A 19,809-nucleotide genomic window follows, 5' to 3' on the forward strand; every position below is an offset into this window, starting at 1 on the left:
TAATACAACTTTGGTTGCAGAACCCAGTGGCATCTGTATTAATGCCGTTACAAATTATGGAATACTAAGCTTTTTTTTTTAAATAAATTTGTATATTTACAGATTAGAATATTTTATGCTGTCGTTTTAGTGTTCAGTTTTCATGAAAAATTCTGTAATCCAAAAATGTATAGCTAATTAGAAGTAATTTCTTTTTGGGCTTAACGAAGTGAATAATTTTATCACATAACAAATGTGTCAGTACCCTGTAATTAAGTTTCAGTGGAATGTTTGTGTTAATATTAAAATGACACATTCAACTTAAAAAAAAAAAAATTCCTGGAATCATCTTAATGCTTCCTTTGAGCCTTGATATTGCAGGGGACTTTGATCAGTTTATTGAAATATCCATCTAAATAGAGCTTTTTTTAAAAAAAACCACCATTCTGTAACTCTGTAGAATTATTTAGGTTTGTTAGAAGACTTTTCATAAGTCAGGGAAAGCCTGTCTCACTCTTACATGTGAAGAAACACTAAGAAGTGATAATTTGCAATTAGCTCTGTTAAGAATGAGAAGTCAAAATAAGTCTGCATACCCTGGTGAATGGGTGCTTTATAAATTCATGAGATAGCAAAGGTAACCTTTATAGGCATCTATACTCTTGTTGAACTAGTTATGATGATGTGTAAATAAGGTATAGTATTTGACTCAAACAGCCCTAGTAAGTAATGTCTAAGACTATAGCTTTATGTAATTATCTAATTTAAAATGTTGATTTTTCTACTCTTATTCCTTTCAGCTTTTTCACTGTTTAAAACACTAAAAATATCCTTTATTCAGAATGTCTCTACATCAGTTTTTATTAGAACCAATCACCTGCCATGCCTGGAACAGAGATCGTACTCGTAAGTACCATATTAACTATCTTTTCCCCGTTGATTGGTATTTTGTACATGTTACAGAACCATATACTTATAGAAAGGTGACCCAGAACTTTGAAAAGGAGAAAACAATCCAGTACAGCACCAATTACAAGATCATATCAGATACCTAGTGTGCCTCACTGAGCACTCCCCTAAAAACTACAAAACATGCTGCAATAGTGAGTCTTCAAAATTCCATATAGGACATTGGGTATATGGGAAACTAGAGTCTTAGAAGTGTTTATCTGCGGTGCCCAAAAGCAAAAACTAGAGATTTAAGTGGGCACCATCACTTGCAACATGACTTCCTGTTACCTCACTCTTAACCCTCTTTTCCATGCCCCAAATCCAGCCTTTTTTGTAACCTAGTTTCTCCCCACCCATTTTGGATTATAACCTTCAGAATCTTTTTTCTTCTTTGGAGACTGTTGAATACTAAACATCATACAGTTCTAAAGTTCTTCACAGCTTCTCCAGATAAGAAATGCCCTACAATGCATTCTGGACTTTGGGAATAAGTCTCTTTAGTCCAGATTCTGCATTCCCAATGAGATTGTATCCACCTGTGTACACATTTTGAAACTGAAAAATACAGATTTGATTTGGAAAGCTATGCTGTTCTAAAGCTTTTGTCATAAAAAATAATCTCACATACTAATGGATTAATTCCCTTTGCCAGAGATTGCCATTAGCCCTAATAACCATGAAGTTCACATCTATAAGAAGAGTGGGAACCAGTGGGTAAAAGCTCATGAGCTGAAGGAACACAATGGACACATTACAGGTAAGTGAATATGCTGGATCTGATAACATAGTTATAGAAAGTCATTCAACCTGCTTTTAAGAAGTAGTCTGACAAACAGAAATCTATAAGTGATGAATAGATGATCCAGCCTTTTTATAGATCGGCACTCACTTCATGGAGAGCTTTGCTGCATTTTCCTGGACCACGTAAAGCAAATGTGGGGAAGCAAAGCATTGATTTCCAAACACTTTCATTGAGTAGCTACCATACTAAAGTTCAAGGCTGTAAAAAGTAGTAGTATCCTGTTCCTGTGACCTTTTTAAAAAAAATTCTTTAGTGAGATAGCAAGAATATTTTTATCAACTTTTCAAATAAGCCAATTTTGTCATGATTTTTCTCTGGTCATACTTTGCATTCATCTTAATTGCTAGATTTAGTAAGCAAACTTCAGCAAGTATATATGACTCTGCTATACTGGTATGTGGCTTTTGATATCTATAGATATATTTTCTGGGGATTAAATAAGCAGTTTATGTTTAAGCAGGTTGGCATCAGTTAATCTCTTCCTTTCTCCTCTTTGATATGCTTGTAATACAATGTGTCTTTGTATAAAGAGCAGTGGGTTGCCGTTCTAAACCCTGGTGATGGAACAGGGTCTTCAGGACTTTTGTTTTACAAGGTAAAACGTGAAAAGGAAGATAATGCAAAACAGTTTTACCAAAGGTCCTTTGTATTCTGGGGAAGGCTAGAGCTCATTTCTACAGCAAGGTCTTGGTTTTTGTGCCAGAATAGAAATTCGGTAGCAGCTGAGATAAATTTTAAGTTGGGGTTTTAATTATAAAATTAATATAACAATACAGTATTATTTAAATATTAAATCCAGTTTCTTAATTTGTTTTTGCATTTACAGTTTGTACTGTCTCATACTTCTGTATTGACAATTCAGTTTTGTATTAAAGTTTTCAGTGAGGGAAAACTAGATGTTGTGGGTTTTGGTGGCTGGATAGCAGGAAGTTGAGGATTTTGGCATCCAGGGAGATGTGGTAGAGGTTTACAATGCTCTCTTTTAAGTTACCATGTTTTGGTTTCAGAGTTAACACTCATTGGAGATAAATAGTACTGTTCACATCTGTGAGTTATTGTTTCAGGCTGTCTGCAGATTCAGGAAGACATATCACTGCATTGGTTTTACTCATTTTATATTTTAACACCTTCTTTGCAACCATAATGGCTAGAAACCTTTGTTAACTAAAGCTTAGATACTGATGCACAATTCTGGGGTAAGTTCTACTTGTGTGAATTCTTGGAATTCATGGGTTCCTGGCTTTATCACAGAAGCTTAGTTAATATAATTTTCAGGATCCAAAATTAAAATATAGAAATGGTAAGATTGCCAAAACATGAGTCACCCAGGTATAGTGTAGAAAATAGGATTGTCCTGCATTAGCCTTCTAAACAAAATTACTTGGGGAAACTAGTGAAAATTAGCATTTGCCCTGTCCACCAGTATTGTGTGCTGATATCAGCCCACTAATGGAGAGAAGCCTCTGCTTGTACTACAGGGTTTTGTGGGAACTTCACCGAACTTGCCTGCACCTCGTTGGCAAGTGCACAGCAGTTTGCACTCTTTCATGCTAACCTAACTGCATAGCCTGGTTGAGTGTACAAAAGACTTGTCATTCCCAAGGGTGTTGCTCAGCATTTTAGTTGCACCTTTTGCCACTAGCAATATTTGGGTGTTAATGTTGCATACCACTGCCACTTGAGAATGCTGGGTGCTATGCAGCGTTTAAAGCTTACCAAAGTCTTGACACTTGCAGTATTTTAACATTAAGAAACCTGTTTTTATAGTAGGCCAGAAATGAATTGTAGAATAAACATTGCATCTAAAAATATTAGGCATCAGATTCTGCCATATTTTTCTACTTTAATTCTATTTTTGTATCTTTCATGCTGGGTTTTTTTGTTTTTTGTTTTTTTTTTTCAATCAGCATGCTTGAATAATTTTTTTTTCACTACTAGAGTAGTGCTGTTAAGGAAGGTCTAAATATATTTTTGTGGCTGGGGGAGACTAATGATAGCAGACTTCATCAAAAAGAAAGATGCTGAGTAAAAAGATAGGCAATAACTCTGCTCTGAATATTTCCAGTTGAAAACATCCATCATTGCATAGGAAGGATGGAAAGCTGTGGCAAGCTTGTCAAAGGGATTTCTTATACTGTTTTTTCCTGACGTTTATTCGCTTCTTTGCATTGATACTGATTTATTTTTGGCTGATGGCACAGCTTCAGTAGGCATGACACAGACATATGTATTGTATTCCTACATAAAAACTGATAGCTTTGTTCTTTCTAACATTTCTAAAAACTACTACTGTCTGAAGTTTTAGACTATGACCGTGTAGCTTGGCAGCAGCAAAAGTAAACAACTATGCTAGAAGTTTGGGCGAAGTTTTGGAAGTACTGCTTCTTTAGCTATTGAAGTAATAAGCCTCTTGCAGAAATCAGAGTTGGGATCCAGAAGAGGGAGGGGGTGGAGGAAGAGGGCGGTAGCCATTCTACTACAAGTGGGCGAGCTTTCAGAACAGTCTTCCTTATCACACAGTCTATGTTCCAATAATCTATCAGTAAGAGGGATTTGGAGAGGGAAGTCAGGAGCAGTAAAGGTTTACAATGATGATTGAATGAATGGTGGTGAAGACCTCATTGGCATCTATCTTCCTGGTAAAGGGCAGTAGCTGATGTCTCGGTTCTGGGTTGCTGTACAGTAAACAGGGATTCACAAGAAAGAAGATGTGATATTAATAGAAGGTCTAAATTGCAGGTATTGATTGGGCTCCCAAGAGTGACCGCATTGTAACTTGTGGTGCAGACCGTAATGCCTACGTCTGGAGTCAGAAAGACGGCGTGTGGAAGCCAACTCTAGTGATTCTGAGAATTAATCGCGCGGCCACCTTTGTGAAGTGGTCTCCTTTGGAGAATAAATTTGCCGTAGGAAGTGGAGCTCGACTCATATCTGTGTGCTACTTTGAGTCTGAAAACGACTGGTGAGCAGTTTAAACTTGATGATTTCCATTAAGGCAAATCCATGAGGCAGTACATTGTCTTGTTTCTGTATTCTATAGTGTGTTTTAAAATGCAGTTAATGGACCATAGATGTGCTTTAATTGCTGAGTTTTTATCTTTTTTATTGAGATTTTCTTAGAGTTTCAAAGCTGTAAAGGGTACATGTTATGCATGTGATTTAATCATGCAGTTCTCATTAATATTAATAGGTAGCTAAATCCTTGGACAGTACCCTGAAAATGTATTTCTAACACTTACTTACAGTAGAACCTCAGAGCTACAAACACCTCGGGAATGAGTCGTTCGTAACTCCAAAATGTTTGTAACTCTGAACAAAACGTTATGGTTGTTCTTTGAAAAGCTTACAACTGAACATTGATTTAATGCAGCTTTGAAACTTTATTATGTAGAAGAAAAATGCTGCTTTTAACCATCTTAATTTAAATTAAACAAGCACAGAAACAGTTTCCTTACCTTGTCAAATCTTTTTTTTTAAACTTCCCTTTTTTTTTTAAGTAGTTTACATTTAACACAGAATTGTACTGTATTTGCTTTTTTTTTTGTTTTGTTTCTGCTGCTGACTGCATACTTCTGGTTCCAAATGAGGTGTGTGTTTGACTGGTTTCTGCTGCTGACTGCAATTCTGGTGTTCGTAATTCTGAGGTTTTACTGTATGTCTGTTTAGACCTTTATTTTCATACTCCACTACCTGATTTCTGGCAAGTTTAATGGATTTTCTCAAATATTTGGTGTTCTTACTTCTCCTACCTCTTTCAAAAGTGCCTGAATTTCTTTTATAACTAACCATTGCCTGGGATTTTGCTCATTTACCAAATAGGGTTTTTTGGTGTAATGGTTTATTTGTTGTAGACACACAAACCATCTCAATACTAATTCACCAAGATTCTGAAGTTGTTTGGGTAAATATTGTATAGAGCTTCAGAAATCAAGCCCCATATCTCACAAACATGAAATAAAATGGTCATGGCGCTGCTCGGGTTTGGCCCAGTTACCCTTCATCATCATGGGGTGTAGGGGAAGGTGTCTTGGCTAAATTTGAGTGAATGGCACTGTGGCCTGGCCCAGAAAGGGGAACTGAACCCATGTGATGGGCCACCACTGCAGGGTGATTGCAGGGCAGGCTCTCTGTGCAAACACACCCCCACCTCCAGGTCCAACCCCCTGGTATGGGTAAAACAAAATAACCTGAAATTCCCAAAAAAGAAACTATAAAAAATAAAAAGAATTTCACAGGTTTCTAGTCATATACCATCTAAAACAACCATTCAAAAGAAATGTATTGCATAAGCAAAGAACTTACTTTAATAAATCTCTTCTGTTTGGTGTGTAAAGAAACAAGTGGTCTACCAGACACTCAGAAATGGAGTGGGTGACCATACTTGAACCTGACAGCATCAAGCAATATATAACAATTAGCATTTCCATGTCTCTTACAAGTTCTGTTGAGATACATTCTACTTTTTATTAGCATTTATATACTATGCCAAAGCCACACATTTGGGCGGGCCAGAAGACGTTGCATTTTAAGATAGATTTACAAACATGGACTGAATGGTACCTCGTCCTTATTTGCATAATCCTCCATGTTTAGAGAGTCTTTTTTTCTCAGTTACAAGCTAAGAACTTGCACCCAAGTCACAATATTTAGATGGAAAAAACTTTGTTTTGTTATTGCTGTTATCTGTGGCTTAAATGTGGCATTTAATTGATCTGTATTTTATAACCTTCTGAATAACCTGTGAAAATTTCCATGCAATATGAGTTTATATAACTTTCATAAATTTTACCATAAAATATAAAGAACAGAAAAGTTATAAGCTGCAGAAAACACTTTAAACCTGCAAAAAAACATGCATTCAGAATGTTGTACTAAGAAAATAATACTGCTCAACTCTATATTGTGATTCAGCAATGTTCTCTTGTTCTTAGGCATATAAAAGGGGAAATTTACTACATCAAAATCAAGTTAATGAACTCAAGGTCAGAGTAGTGGTCAATTTGGTATATTAAAGTGTTTCCAAAAATTGATTTCAAAAGGACATAGGACCCAAATGCGTATCTGCTCAGAATAGTAGCTTCTTTATTTTAATGGTTGATGCCTGGCTGACAGAGCTCACAGCCACTTGAGATTCATGAATTGTATTGGAGGTTTTGCAATCATCAGTATTTTCTGAAATGAATTTACGAAATCTCGACTAGATGGATTAAGGTAGAAGAAAGGAGCAAAAAGAGAATAACTAGTTGAATTCTTCTCTAAAAAGTTCAGCTGGTCAGTGTCTCAAAAACCTACATAGCACTAACTGAAAAGTAAAGAGAATACACATATCTGATAGAATACAGGTGTGTATTACAAGTGTTGCATTTTAATGTACTGTCACTGTGGAGTAATAGAGGGCTGGAGTTCCATGATGTCTAGAACCATTTCTTTTCTGGTGAGAATTTAGAGGCAGATTTAACAGTAATGATGATTGAATGGGCCATGTGTACTTCAGTCTCCTCATCCTTTACACATCAGTTCTGTTGCAAAGTTGGAATGTTTCCAGTCACTTGCACTGAGATTTGATGCATTGGAGTCATATATACTGCAGGATATTTGGTGCTTTAATTGTAAGCAAATGGTTCTCAATAAATAAGTTTTATTTCCTGTTATTTTAGGTGGGTGAGCAAACACATTAAAAAGCCTATTCGCTCCACTGTCCTAAGTCTGGACTGGCACCCCAATAATGTCTTGCTGGCTGCAGGATCCTGTGACTTCAAATGCAGGTGAGAGCAAATAAAGCGTTTGCAAGTTGATTTGTGTTACTGCTTTAAATCAGTAAGCATGTGCTAATCCTACCTACACTGTCAAAATAGCAACCTGTCATGTACTAATGTATTTATTTAGAAAAATAAAATATAGCCTTGAAAGACTATTGAATCTGTGCCACTACACATGTACACAGGACTTTATATTTTTAGCATGTATCCACTAAAAAGTCAGTGTTACTTTCATAAAGCAGTGTTTACTTATACTGCGTCAGCTGTGCAGGTACCTGATGGTCAGCTCCTAATATGAAATCAAAACCTGTCAAGCACCATCTTTTATCTGAAACAGTCCTTTGGCCATTGTTAGCATGAGGTTGGAAGACTTGGCAGCTGCTTAGTGCAGATAGATCCCTGTCCCCTGCACAGCATCCCATTAAAGTCATGGGGTGCAGTGCACGGGTCCATCCATGTGTCTCAGCTTGCAGGATCTGGGCCCAGATAGGTAATTTTCTACATGGTGATTTCACTGTATTCTTTTTATTATTATTATTTTAAACACTTTTACTTTGCACAATAGTGAGAATTTCCCTTCCTTCTGCTACAGGGGAAGTATTCAGGCTTAAAAATAAAGTCTGTGTTTTCAAAATGGCTACTAGAATAAATGCTAGGCCCAAACATTACGTTCCCTAGTCTAAAATGAGGTATACATCTGAAGTCTAGAGCATTTGGTCATTTGATATCTCATGGCACTTTTCACATGAGGAGAGGTGTTCTGACCAAATCCCAGTTTGTTTAAATTGGATAGGGTATACATCTTCACTTCCTGCCCTAAACAGTTGACTTTTGTAAAGTGTTTTCATCCCTCCAGAAGAGACTGCATGTGAGTTGTGTGTGAAAGGTTCCTTCTGCATATGTTATTAAAGCACTTTGTGACCCTGTGAGATGAAAGGTGCTATTTAAATGTGAGTTGTTTTTTATATTAATGTCAGTTTCCTTGGATTTGTAACTTTTTTGTCCTGGTATTTTTTTCTAACACCTCTTTTATGTGGAGAGGATCTCATGTGAGGTTTTTCTTTTGACTGCTCCTGAGAAGCTGGAACTGATTACCTTATAATGCCTTGTTGTGTCTAATCATCCCTTATTGAAGAATCTTATTGAAGATATGGGTAGGCAAGAAATTACCAAACATAGGTTGAATCAACTTCCCAGGATTTCCTTAGAACAGAACAATGATTCATGGAAGATTAATATTCTTGTTTCATGTACTTCCTGCTGGAAAACTTGTTCTGCCCGGCATTTCATTCCTCTGGAAATGGTCCATTCTGAAATGTGTATCTTGCTATTAAAATATTTAGGAGGCATTTATTATTTAAAGTTTGCATTGCAGGATGGACCATTTAATACCAATTACAACTCTGATCAGAGAGAGGAACAGGTCTTTATGTAGGTGCATCAGAGGAAGAAGTGTCCATCTCAGTTCACATTTCCAGGTCTCGTACTTCTATTGTCTGCGAATAACCTATTTCTGAATGTTAGGAGAACTGTCTTTCTCTGCTGAAGGGTGTATACAGATCTCCGGAATTCTGTTTCCAGGCGAATGTTCAGTTATATACTAGAGTTATAAAGACAACTGGGCTTTTAGCACATCTGCACCGATAGCTGGTTCTGAAAAGTTATTAAATGCCAAAGTCAGTAGTAGCAAGCAGTACATCACTTCAGCAAGCAGGAGACATGCTGATAAAAATCCAGGGCAAGAGGTGCTGCTAGTTGATAGTTATTTAATAGGATTTAAGATGGCTGGCCTTGATAATCCATAGGGCCTCTTCCTTTAACTTTCTCTCTTAGAGTATAGCTACGAGCACTATGTAGGGTCGGTTTTTATACTGTAGCTGGAGCAGTGTCACTGGAAATAAAGGCCATATTCTAGTGCTCTTTGAATGTGGAGACTTTCAAGCATAGAGATGGCTTTAGTTCTAAAATTGAATGGTTCAGAAAGAAATCTCAGCAAATGAAAGGCTTTCTTCAATCATCAGTCACCTCCCAGTCTTCTTGCTACTTGGGACTGATTTATTCTTGCCTTGTATCAAAGACTCTGCTGCTTTTAACATATGATGTCCTATTTCCATATATTAAGTGAGCTGTCCTTCTGGATTCTTGTAAAGGGCTCTTAAATTTAAACCTACCAACAACACACAGTCCTTCCGCCAACTTCTGTTTTAAACTGACAAGGCTGATTCAACTCATGTTTACAATTTAGAATTCTCTGGTAGCCATATTAACATAGCTCCACTTAAGGCCTTTTTTCTGTTCTATATTTGTCGGCTTTACTGAAGACGTGTGTGTTCTTCAAAGCATATGTTGAACAATGTGCCACACACACACATGCAGAGTTTAAAAAATATTACCATAAGCTCACTTTAAAAAAAAAAATTCCTCTTCATTTTTGACCTTGAGCATGATCATTTGATCACGGCTATTGTTATACTGAAATCTTTCATTATTTGTACTATGGTGTGGTTCAAATGGAAGAACACTCTTGCTCAGTGGATTAACTGCTGCTGTTAATCCTATGCCTGTGACATCATAATAACTTCCATGGTAGCATTTATGGGTGCCATATTGTGCCACCCCTGAATCTCACAAAAGGAACCTATGATTATAGGGGGAAGACTTTTTATTTAACACATTTTGATAAATAGCAGTGCTGGGAAAAGAGATGCAGAAAAATAGTGACCGTTTAATATGTTTTGATGCACTCTTCCAGCAGTTAGTCCGAATGTGACAGTCTCTCTTACCCATTCTCTAGATTGAGATTTGGAATCTTTGTAAGGATTTGTGTTAGCTGGCTGTTACATATTGCACTTCTCAGATTCTCTCTGAACTTTGATTGCCAGGGTTGTTAGTGCTGTGAAAGGAAGAAACAAAAATCTTAATGCAATAGAGAATTTTTGTAAGTGCAGTATACATTTCCATAGCCAGCCTCTGGCAAAAAGGAAAGAGACAGAAGGTTGCATTTGCGATAAGAAGACTGTGTACGTTTTATGCATAATGCTGCTGAGTGCTGATGTTTTCCCACAGCACACAGAAGTCTGCTGTCAAAGGAAGCTCAAAAAATGGCACCTTAGCATGGCACAATTAATGTAGCGTCTGTCCTGGTGACTCTAACGTGAGATTTTTATGCAGTTAAAGTGTCTGGTTTTCTTTCCATTATCATTTTGGTGTTTTTTTTTTATTTGCAGAGTGTTTTCTGCTTACATTAAGGAAGTGGATGAAAAGCCAGCCAGCACACCATGGGGCTCAAAGATGCCCTTTGGGCAGCTGATGTCAGAGTTTGGTGGTCCTGGAAGTGGCGGATGGGTGCACAGCGTCAGTTTTTCTGCCAGTGGTAACCGCCTAGCCTGGGTCAGCCATGATAGTACTGTGTCAGTTGCTGATGCCTCAAAAAATATGATGCAAGTATTTTCTTTTTGTTGTCTGTGTGTTTATTAACCCTGCGATACGAGAAGGGAAGGGCAAGCACGGCACATGGAATGTTGTTTGCAACAAGGAAGTACAAAGCTGGTATTTCCAGAAGTGTTGTGTCCAGCTCTGTCAGTTATGCTGTGGGGTACAAGCAATCCATTTAAAGTTTAGAAGACTTGTGTCTATTCAGATTGGCTCTTGGGAAGTTTGGATAAATAAAGCCAATCTGGAGTAAATTAATGGTTTTTGATAAAAACGTTTTGTTTTTGAAACTAACAGTGTGTTTAGTTCTGCTATTAGGAAACTACATTCTCCTGTGGAATAGCTATAGGAGACTTCTGTGAGAGCATGTCCAGTTCTTTTACATCTAGTCCCTGATTTGATAGTGTTAACTAGGGACTGGAGAATAAACTGTTCCATGAAATCTCAATTCCACACTTGTCCTCTTCACCATCTTACCTGTTGCAAGGTTTTAAATTATATCCTTCAACCATGGTAGAAATATTTCACTATCCTCCTGTAGTGCCCCCGCCTCTCTTCTCTTGGGAATGGGGAGAGGTGACATTGTTCCAGGGATGTGGGGAGAGGAGAGGGCCATCTGAGCACAGCTGTGTTTAATTGTGACACACACAGATCTGGGGAGAAATGCAGAATGTATACTTAGCTAGAGAGATCATTAAATAATACAGATGATCTAGGGCCATCTTTGAAATCCTGGCCTGTTCATTAATTTCCTTGGTATTGTTGTAATAACTTGAATGATGAGATCATTTAGTATTGATATAAATGCCCAGCTATTGTGTCTTAAAAGGATGCAGCCAAGTACTTTAAGTACTGGAGTGTTTTACATTATTTTTGTAACCTTCTGGAGACCTAACTTTTTGTCTTACCAAGCAGAAAAGACCCAAATTGGTAAATATCAGTAATGCTGGAATGTGTAATCTTTTTAAATGTGTGTCACCACTTGTGTACAGAATGCCCTATAAGGTCAGCATATAGCCAGGAATAGTTTTCTGGTTAATGGCGCCCTCTACTGCCTGCTCAGCAGCCCAGTATAAAATATTGTAGGATTTTTATAAACATTGACTATTGTCTCTTCCTTAATTTCTTGGGGACATACCACAGGATTTAAAATAAAAATAGATTTCACAGGGCATTCGCACTAAGCTATAATTACTTTTCTGTAAGTCACAATCTACTTGGGTCACTTGAAGGCACCATATTATAGTAATTGGGCTATACTAGCTTTTGTACTAGTAGCGCTGTCTGAGAATGGGCCCTTTTGTCCTATTCTGTTGAAACAAAAGATAAGAGGTTTCAGTGAGGCCCTTCTTTAACAATTGTTCTTGTGTTTAGGGTTTCACAGCTGAAAACAGAGTACCTCCCATTCCTGAGTGTGTCATTTGTCTCTGAGAACAGCGTTGTGGCAGCTGTAAGTGTCCCTTCTTTCCTCTTGTAGAATGTTGTAGTGCTTCAGTGAGAGGATAACACACACATTGTGAAGTTAGTCAATAATGAAATACCTCTTCAGAAGCACCAGCATGAGCTGTTCTGCAGCTGAGTGAGGTATAAAAAGCAAAGGTGCTGCTCCTAATTAGCTCATGTTTTTTGCCTTGATGATGTCTTGTTGCAGGGCCATGATTGCTGCCCAATGCTCTTTAACTGTGATGACCGCGGCGTGCTGACCTTCGTTTCCAAACTAGACATTCCAAAGCAGAGCATCCAGCGCAATATTTCTGCCATGGAACGCTTCCGCAACATGGACAAGAGAGCCACTACAGAGGATCGTAACACTACTTTGGAGACACTGCATCAAAACAGCATCACGTGAGTGCCACCACGCTCAAGACATGTGACGAGGAGCGCTCCCTTGCACCTTATGTATTGCAGGACATATCTGAGACCCTTCAACCTTGGATTTGCCATATCAGAAAACTTACCCTTTCACTGACCGTTGCTTATTCCTGGTGTTTCCTAGAAAGGCAAGAATGCCTTGCCCCAGGGACCTAGCCAATTTAGCAATTTTGTGCATAGATGTTAGCTATTGGAAAGGGAGACATGGAATTCCTTCCTGACCCCTTGGGATGTTGTCTGATACCCTGAATAAGGAGATTTAATTGCTCCCGTTTTGTTTGGAACCTGATAAAAGATAATCATTAACATTGATAGTTACACATGTGTATCTCCCTTTGTTTCTGGGTAAAGTCATATTTAATGTGTTCCATCATTCAGACCTGAACAGACACTGTGTAACAAGGACTTGATACTGTACGTGGGACCAGGAACACTTACCAAAGCCACTAAATCCAGTGAGCAGAATTCACCTGAAAAACTAATTCTCCTTTCACCCTCACATTTACAAATTTATTTCAGTATTTATTACTGTTTTGGAATGAGTGAATACAAGTTAATCATGTGAGATGTTCCTGTTTGCCCTAGTACTCCATGTGCACAAAATACACTAACACTTCTAAAGGAAAGTTGGTCCCTCTTTAAATTATAAGCTTTTTATAATAGTGCTGGATGACTTTCCTTGTCTGCCTTGGAGGCTGCCTCCCAAGTTCTTACATTGGCAGAAATACTTCACCATTCTTACTCCTTGAAGATGCATGAGGTGGGGTTGTGTTTTGAAATCTTTACTTGATAGCACAGCTAATGAAAGATGGAGGGGTTTCAAGCAGACTCTCCAGCATCCTCCAAATATGATGCTTGCTTTATTCTTTCTCAAGTGGCATACTGAAAATCAGGCAGAAGGTACAAATTACAATCATGTTACTCTCTTCCTTTGGGAGAATAGGGATTGAACCTTCTGGAGTTCTTACAAAGCCAGTAATATCCAGTGCTTTAAAGTCTACTCAACCATGTCTCCACTACTTGTGGCTCTCTGGTATTCTTAGCTCTTACAGCTGTCACTCTCTGTTTTCAGCCAAGTGTCTATTTATGAGGTAGACAAGCGAGATTGTCGCAAGTTCTGCACCACTGGCATTGATGGAGCAATGACCATCTGGGATTTCAAGGTATGCATTTACTACTTTGCTTATGAGTAAGGCTAAGATTATGTCATGGAAGTCACGGAATCTGTGACTTCCAGAGACCTCCGTGACATTTTCTGCTTCAGCCCTGGGCTGCAGGGCTGGAGCTGTCAGCCAGAGGACCCTAGAGATCTCAGCTGTGGGGCCACTGCAGCTCCCAGCCAGCGTGCAGGGGCAGCTCTTCTCCCCCCCTCCCCTTCCTCCTCCCCCACCCCACTGTTCCCTCTAATTTTTCCCACCCATGTGCGGAGAATTTTGTTATGTGCACCAATATGGAGGTGATGTGCCAACACTTCGTATTGGTGCACATAACAAAATTCATGTGGTGGGGGTGGGGCCAAGTGGTTTGGAGAGTGGGAGGGGGCTCAGGGCTGGGGCAGAGGGTTGGGGTGCAGGGGTGTGAGGGCTCTGGCTGGGGGTGTGGGCTATGGGGTGATGCCGGGAGTGAGGGGATCAGGGCTGGTGCAGGGGGTGTGTGCTCTGGGATGGGGCAGAGGGTTGGGTGCAGAGGGTGAGGGCTCTGGGGTGGGGCCGGGGATGAGGGGTTTGGGGTGCAGGAGGGTGCTCTGGGGCTGCGGCGGGGAGAGAGGACTCCCCCCAAGCCCAGGTGCTGCTGGGGGGGCGGAAGGGGGAGAGACACCTCTCCCCACCACAAGAGCTCTGGGGCTGGGGCTGAAGGATAGGCACGCCAGCCCTGGGCTGGGAGGATCACCCCAGCTGCGCCCGAGTCTGGGCAGCTCTGGCTGTAGCTGGGTCCAGGGTGGGCCAGGCTGGGGCCAACCCGGGCTGCTCCGGCTGCGTGCACCAGCAGGTCCAGGCGCCCAACCCCAGCAGGTCCGGGCCACAGGCTGAGTTGGGGCTGGGGGAGGGGCGCCCCAGCAGCTCCCTGGGCAGGTTCCCTGAGCGCCTGCGCAGCGCTAAGTAGGCTGATGCGCGGCCACACAACTTACAGGGAACTTAGGCCCCCGCAGCTCCCAGCTGCTGGCCTGGAGCTCCAAGCCACTGTGGGGGTGCCCCGGAGCTTGTAGCCGCTGCAGGCCCTGGAGTTCTGAGCTGCGGTGGGGGTTCCCGGAGTGCCCAGCTCCAGCAGGTGGCGGGGCCCTCTCAGCTGCCACCGGGAGATCCCATCCGTGAAGGGCAGCCCCCGGAGCTCCCAGCCACCGCAGGCAGCAGGGGACCTGGAGTTCTGAGCGGCGGCTGGGGGCCCCGCAGCTCCCAGCCGCCAGTCCTCGAGCTCCGGCCTCCACAGGCAGCAGGGCCACTGCAGCTCCCAGCTGCTCTGAGCAGCAGCAGTGGGTGCTGGGTCCCCTGTTCCCCATTTTGTCACAGCTCTTTTTAGTAAAAGTCAGGGACAGGTCACAGACTTCTGTGAATTTTTGTTTATTGCCCATCACCTGTCCGTGATTTTGACTAAAAATAATCATGACAAAATCTTAGGCTTACTTGTGAACTGACTGTGATTTGTTAATCTCTGGGCATCGGAACCTGGGATTCAGCCCTAATGTAAATTGTATTAGCATTAGGGAATCTAGACTCTGGATAGTTAGGACTCTTAGTGAACTCTTTAGAGGACACAGATCCAAGACTCAACATAATCACAGATGTATTTGCTTAGCAGATGGTACTAATCCAGACTAATGTTTTAATGGGATCACTCAGGTCCCTGTAGGAATCTTGTTAATCCTCTTCTTCCTCCTCCAATCCCCTTCTTTTTTAGCCACAACCATGCTGGCTCTGGAGACCAGAATTGACACTGGAGCAATGAAAGGGACTCTGGCACAGGTCTACAAAGGTAATTAGGCTTATAACTGCCATTGAAATCAGTGGAAGTTAGGAGCCTAAATACCTTTGTGCATCTGGGCCACTGTTATCTTTCTCCATCCTCTAGGGACTGAGCTTACTGTCTTGGCAGACCCAGGCTCTTCAGAGACTTTCTTGACTATTTTTTTTAAAAGTAGCAAAAAAGCGTCTACAGTGAGGTCCAAAATGCATGGAAGCTCAAACAAAAAACCTAAATGGATTTAAATGTTTAAATGATTCTAGGCTGACTTTTTACTAGATTCATCTTGATGTCAAAACAGACTAGGCCATTCACCCTGCAAACTAGGATTCATAGTTTAAAATTCCAGCAAAAGACTACTGCTTGACACTCCTATGGCAGGGTGCCCTACTTGGTGCTTTAAAAAAACCCAACCATAATTGGGATATATCTAGGATCTCAGGATCCATCTTTGTGAAAGCCTACACGTGCCCTATGCAAAGTCTCTCTCAGAATTTCCTCCAGACCAGATTGCATGTGTTGCTGCACATTGGCCAGCAGGTGTCTCTGTAGACCCCCCCCCCCCCCCCCCCCGACTTTTCTGTTGAGCTGTGGAATACAGTAGAACCACAGAGTTACGAACACCTCAGGAATGGAGGTGGTTCACAACTCTGAAGAAAACATTATGGTGGTTCTTTCAAACGTTTACAACTGAACATTGACTTAATACAGCTTTAAACTTTACGATGCAGAATTGTTCCCTTTATTTTTTTAGTAGTTTGTTTAACACAGTACTGCACTGTATTTGCTTTATTTTATTTTTTTCGTCTCTGCTGCTGCCTGATTGTGTACTTCTGGTTCCGAATGAGGTGTGTGGTTGACCAGTCAGTTCGTAACTCTGGTGTTCATAACTCTGAGGTTCTACTGTACACAATTTTTGCAAGAGAACTGTTGGTTGCTTTATAATCTGGTAGCATGTACCAGCCCCAACCAGTGTTGGGGCCAAGTTAGAGAGCTGGACCTGTCTCACATTTCATCTGTTTTGTTCTATCACTTAGTTTTGCTGTAGGGGTTGACTATGTTCCATACAAGATACTGTGGTAGTACTGATAAATGTTTTCTCTCTCAAGACCTTAGAGTCTTCTATCCAAGGTCTACGAATCATGTAAAGATGGATCTCCATTATCTAGCATGACAGACTGCTTGACAGCATGCAGCTCCAGCCTCCACACAGACCTGAAAAGGGATGAGTAAGCTGGATCATTTGGAAGCACTGAGAAGATATGGCTTGGCAGATTTTCTTTTAAATACATACTTGGTGAAATGTGTTGGTTTCAAAATCAGCTGTGATTGTCTCTTTCGTTTTGATTGGTTGTTTCATTCCATTCTTTACCAAAGCTGCTCCGTTAGTAGTATATTGCAGGAAGTTATGGATCACTAACTTAAAAGGGGAATTTTATGTAAATTGTCTGCTAGAAATAAAAGATACAGAATGTGTTTGTAGTTTGGTTCCTTGTTAATGATGATCTAATCAGTAGTGAGTGCATGGGAAAGAAAAAAACTTTTAATGTGTCCTTCTATATCAAGAGGAGGAAGTTCGTCTTCTCAGCTAAAAGCTCTTTACAATCTCAAGAGTGAGGGTAAATCCAACCAGACTTCTTCTGAAGGAAGAGCCTAGTCATGGAAAGCTGTAATGATGAGGGAGACTTGTCTCAATGATTATTTCCAGAGTGATTAGTCCTCTCTGCTTTAGCAGTTCATCGTCTAATAGTAGCAAATTAAAACTGAAAGTCCTCTCATTATCAGCTCAGACTTGGTTCGCTAAAGGCAAATTAAATGACCAGGATTATCTGTAATGCTTTGAGGCTTGCACGGAGCACCTCCTCAAATAGCATTAGCTCAAAGTATCTATGATATGGGATGGAGACTGCATACTGGAATTGAAGCATAATTAATGCTGCGCTAGAGTCTAGTAGGACAAGTGAGACAATGACCTTCTAGGCATGGTGTAGAACATTCTACTTTATTGTGACTGCTGGAGAAGTGCAGCTTGTTTAGCAGCACAGAGAGCACAGACCAGCTTCTCCAGAGACATAAAAAGTAATGGTGGACCGGTCATACTTGCTGGAGTTCATTTCTGACCCCCTGATAACTCACAAAAGCAGTTATGAATAACTTTGTCCATATGGCCATGTAAGGTGACTGTTGAATCTTACTGCATGCCTTGAGGTTGGCAGTCATTAGAGAGGATTATCTGGCTAAGGGCAGTTTGCATTGTGTCTCAGGTTTGAGTGTTGCATTTTAAACACAAGAAATGAACGGGGGGGGGGGACCACTGTCTATATTTACCACTTCCTCTGAAACCAGCATGTAACTCGATACACTACTTATTGCTCCCCTTTGGCTTGAAAAGAAGGGTGAGAGGGAACCACAAGGCATTGGGTCTCTCGTGCATGTCTAAAAAACAAGCTACCCGCAACTCCAAGACTCATCTTTTTTCAGGTAAGGTGTCTGTGAAACACAGAAAAATGATTATTTTCCAATTCCTCTTGTTTCTGGTTTCCAGAAGTGTGGGGAGGGAAGTCAACATTTTGCAGTTTTTCCTTCATCTCAAGAGCATAGAATCAGTGGGGCTGCAATGAACCTCTCATTCACCATCTAGTGCAATGATCTGCAAAGTGACTGATTTCATCCGTAATAATACAGGGCATTTCCTTGTATGTTCCATGTGAGGCTGTGTGTGCTTGAAACAGTAGTGAATTAAACCTCTTAGGCTGCTATTGCATAGGTATTATCTCCCTCCCTGTTCCAGAGCTAGGAAAATATCCCCCTGGCTAAAACCTGTCACAAGAAGCTATTAGAGACATTAAGGGCTGGTCCACACTAACCCCCCAGTTCGAACTAAGATACACAACTTCAGTTACGTGAATAACGTAGCTGAAGTCGAAGTACCTTAGTTCAAACTTAAAGGTACTTACCAAAGGTCCACATGCGGCAGGCAGGCTCCCCCGTCGACTCCGCCTACTCCTCTCGCGGAGCAGGAGTACCCGCATTGACAGCGAGCACTTCCGGGATCGATTTATCGCGTCTAGACAAGACGCGATAAATCGATCCCAGAAGATGGATTGCTTACCGCCGAACCCGGAGGTAAGTATAGATGTACCCTAAGATAGTGATGGAGTCAGGGAATGTCATGAATAAGAAACTGTTTTTGAAACAGTTTAGGATAACAAATGGTCCATTCCAAACATGGCAAAAATGTAACAATGGAATGTCCCAAAGTTCTATATTTGGACCAGTGTTACATATATTAATCATCTGGAAAAGGGGGGGGGGAGCCAGTCAGATGAGTTATTTTGACTCCTCAAAGCCAGAGAAGACTGAGAAACTCCGGAGAACCTTTTTTTTAGCCTGGTGCATGGAGGCAGCACCAGCTCTAAATTCATTATTGCTATATACCCTGTAGAGGAATATTTGAACTACGACGACATATTGCTGGGACCTAAGTTAACTGAAACAACTCAGAAAAAAGAATTAAGCATCACTGTAAGGAGAGCCCTGTTCAGGGGTAGACTAGTGCCAGTCAAAAATAATCAGGTAGGAATGGGATAGAAAATAGAACTATTACACATCATAACGGAATGTCTCAAATACTGCTGAATTCTGGTCACCTGGGGTAAAATTTTCAGAAGTGTCTGTTCCGTTTGAAGTCAGTGGTAGTTAGTCCCCCAAGTTGTGCGGATGCTTTTGAAATTTTTATTCCCATCTCAAAAAGACAGTAGCAGAAAAGGGGGTTCAGAAATAGGTGGCAAGAATGAGCAGAGGCAGAAAGAGAAGAGTACTGCTGGAAGAGTAAAAAGTGGGCGAGTTACATGCAGAGACGAGGGTAGAATGGAAGCATATGAAATAAATGGTCTACAGAAGTTAAACAACTCTGTTGTCCTTAGTACAAAAAAGGCAAACCCAGCAAATTCCAAACTGAGAAGGCATAACACACAACTGCAAAAATCAGCAATTTCCAAACTCCTTGACATAACACAAGCTGTGTGACTTATCGCCACAAAAATGTGTATGCCA

General features: G+C 40.7%; 1 protein-coding gene across 2 annotated transcripts in view; it reads left to right on the top strand.

The window, feature by feature from the left end:
- The window catches only part of ARPC1A (actin related protein 2/3 complex subunit 1A), a 20,201-nt gene extending 2,972 nt beyond the window's left edge, over positions 1-17,229 (top strand). For both annotated transcript variants that reach the window (XM_008164723.4, XM_065559002.1), the window contains exons 2-10: positions 780-885; positions 1,583-1,687; positions 4,472-4,694; positions 7,390-7,497; positions 10,719-10,931; positions 12,298-12,373; positions 12,575-12,768; positions 13,868-13,958; positions 16,863-17,229. In XM_008164723.4, coding sequence (XP_008162945.2) covers positions 822-885; positions 1,583-1,687; positions 4,472-4,694; positions 7,390-7,497; positions 10,719-10,931; positions 12,298-12,373; positions 12,575-12,768; positions 13,868-13,958; positions 16,863-16,901 — 1,113 coding nt within the window. In that variant the 5' untranslated portion in view covers positions 780-821 and the 3' untranslated portion in view covers positions 16,902-17,229. The remainder of the gene's footprint in view (positions 1-779; positions 886-1,582; positions 1,688-4,471; positions 4,695-7,389; positions 7,498-10,718; positions 10,932-12,297; positions 12,374-12,574; positions 12,769-13,867; positions 13,959-16,862) is intronic.
- The last annotated feature ends 2,580 nt before the right edge of the window (positions 17,230-19,809 follow it).

This window comes from Chrysemys picta, chromosome 10 (assembly GCF_011386835.1).
Source record: "Chrysemys picta bellii isolate R12L10 chromosome 10, ASM1138683v2, whole genome shotgun sequence".
Classification (NCBI taxonomy): Eukaryota; Metazoa; Chordata; order Testudines; family Emydidae; genus Chrysemys; species Chrysemys picta.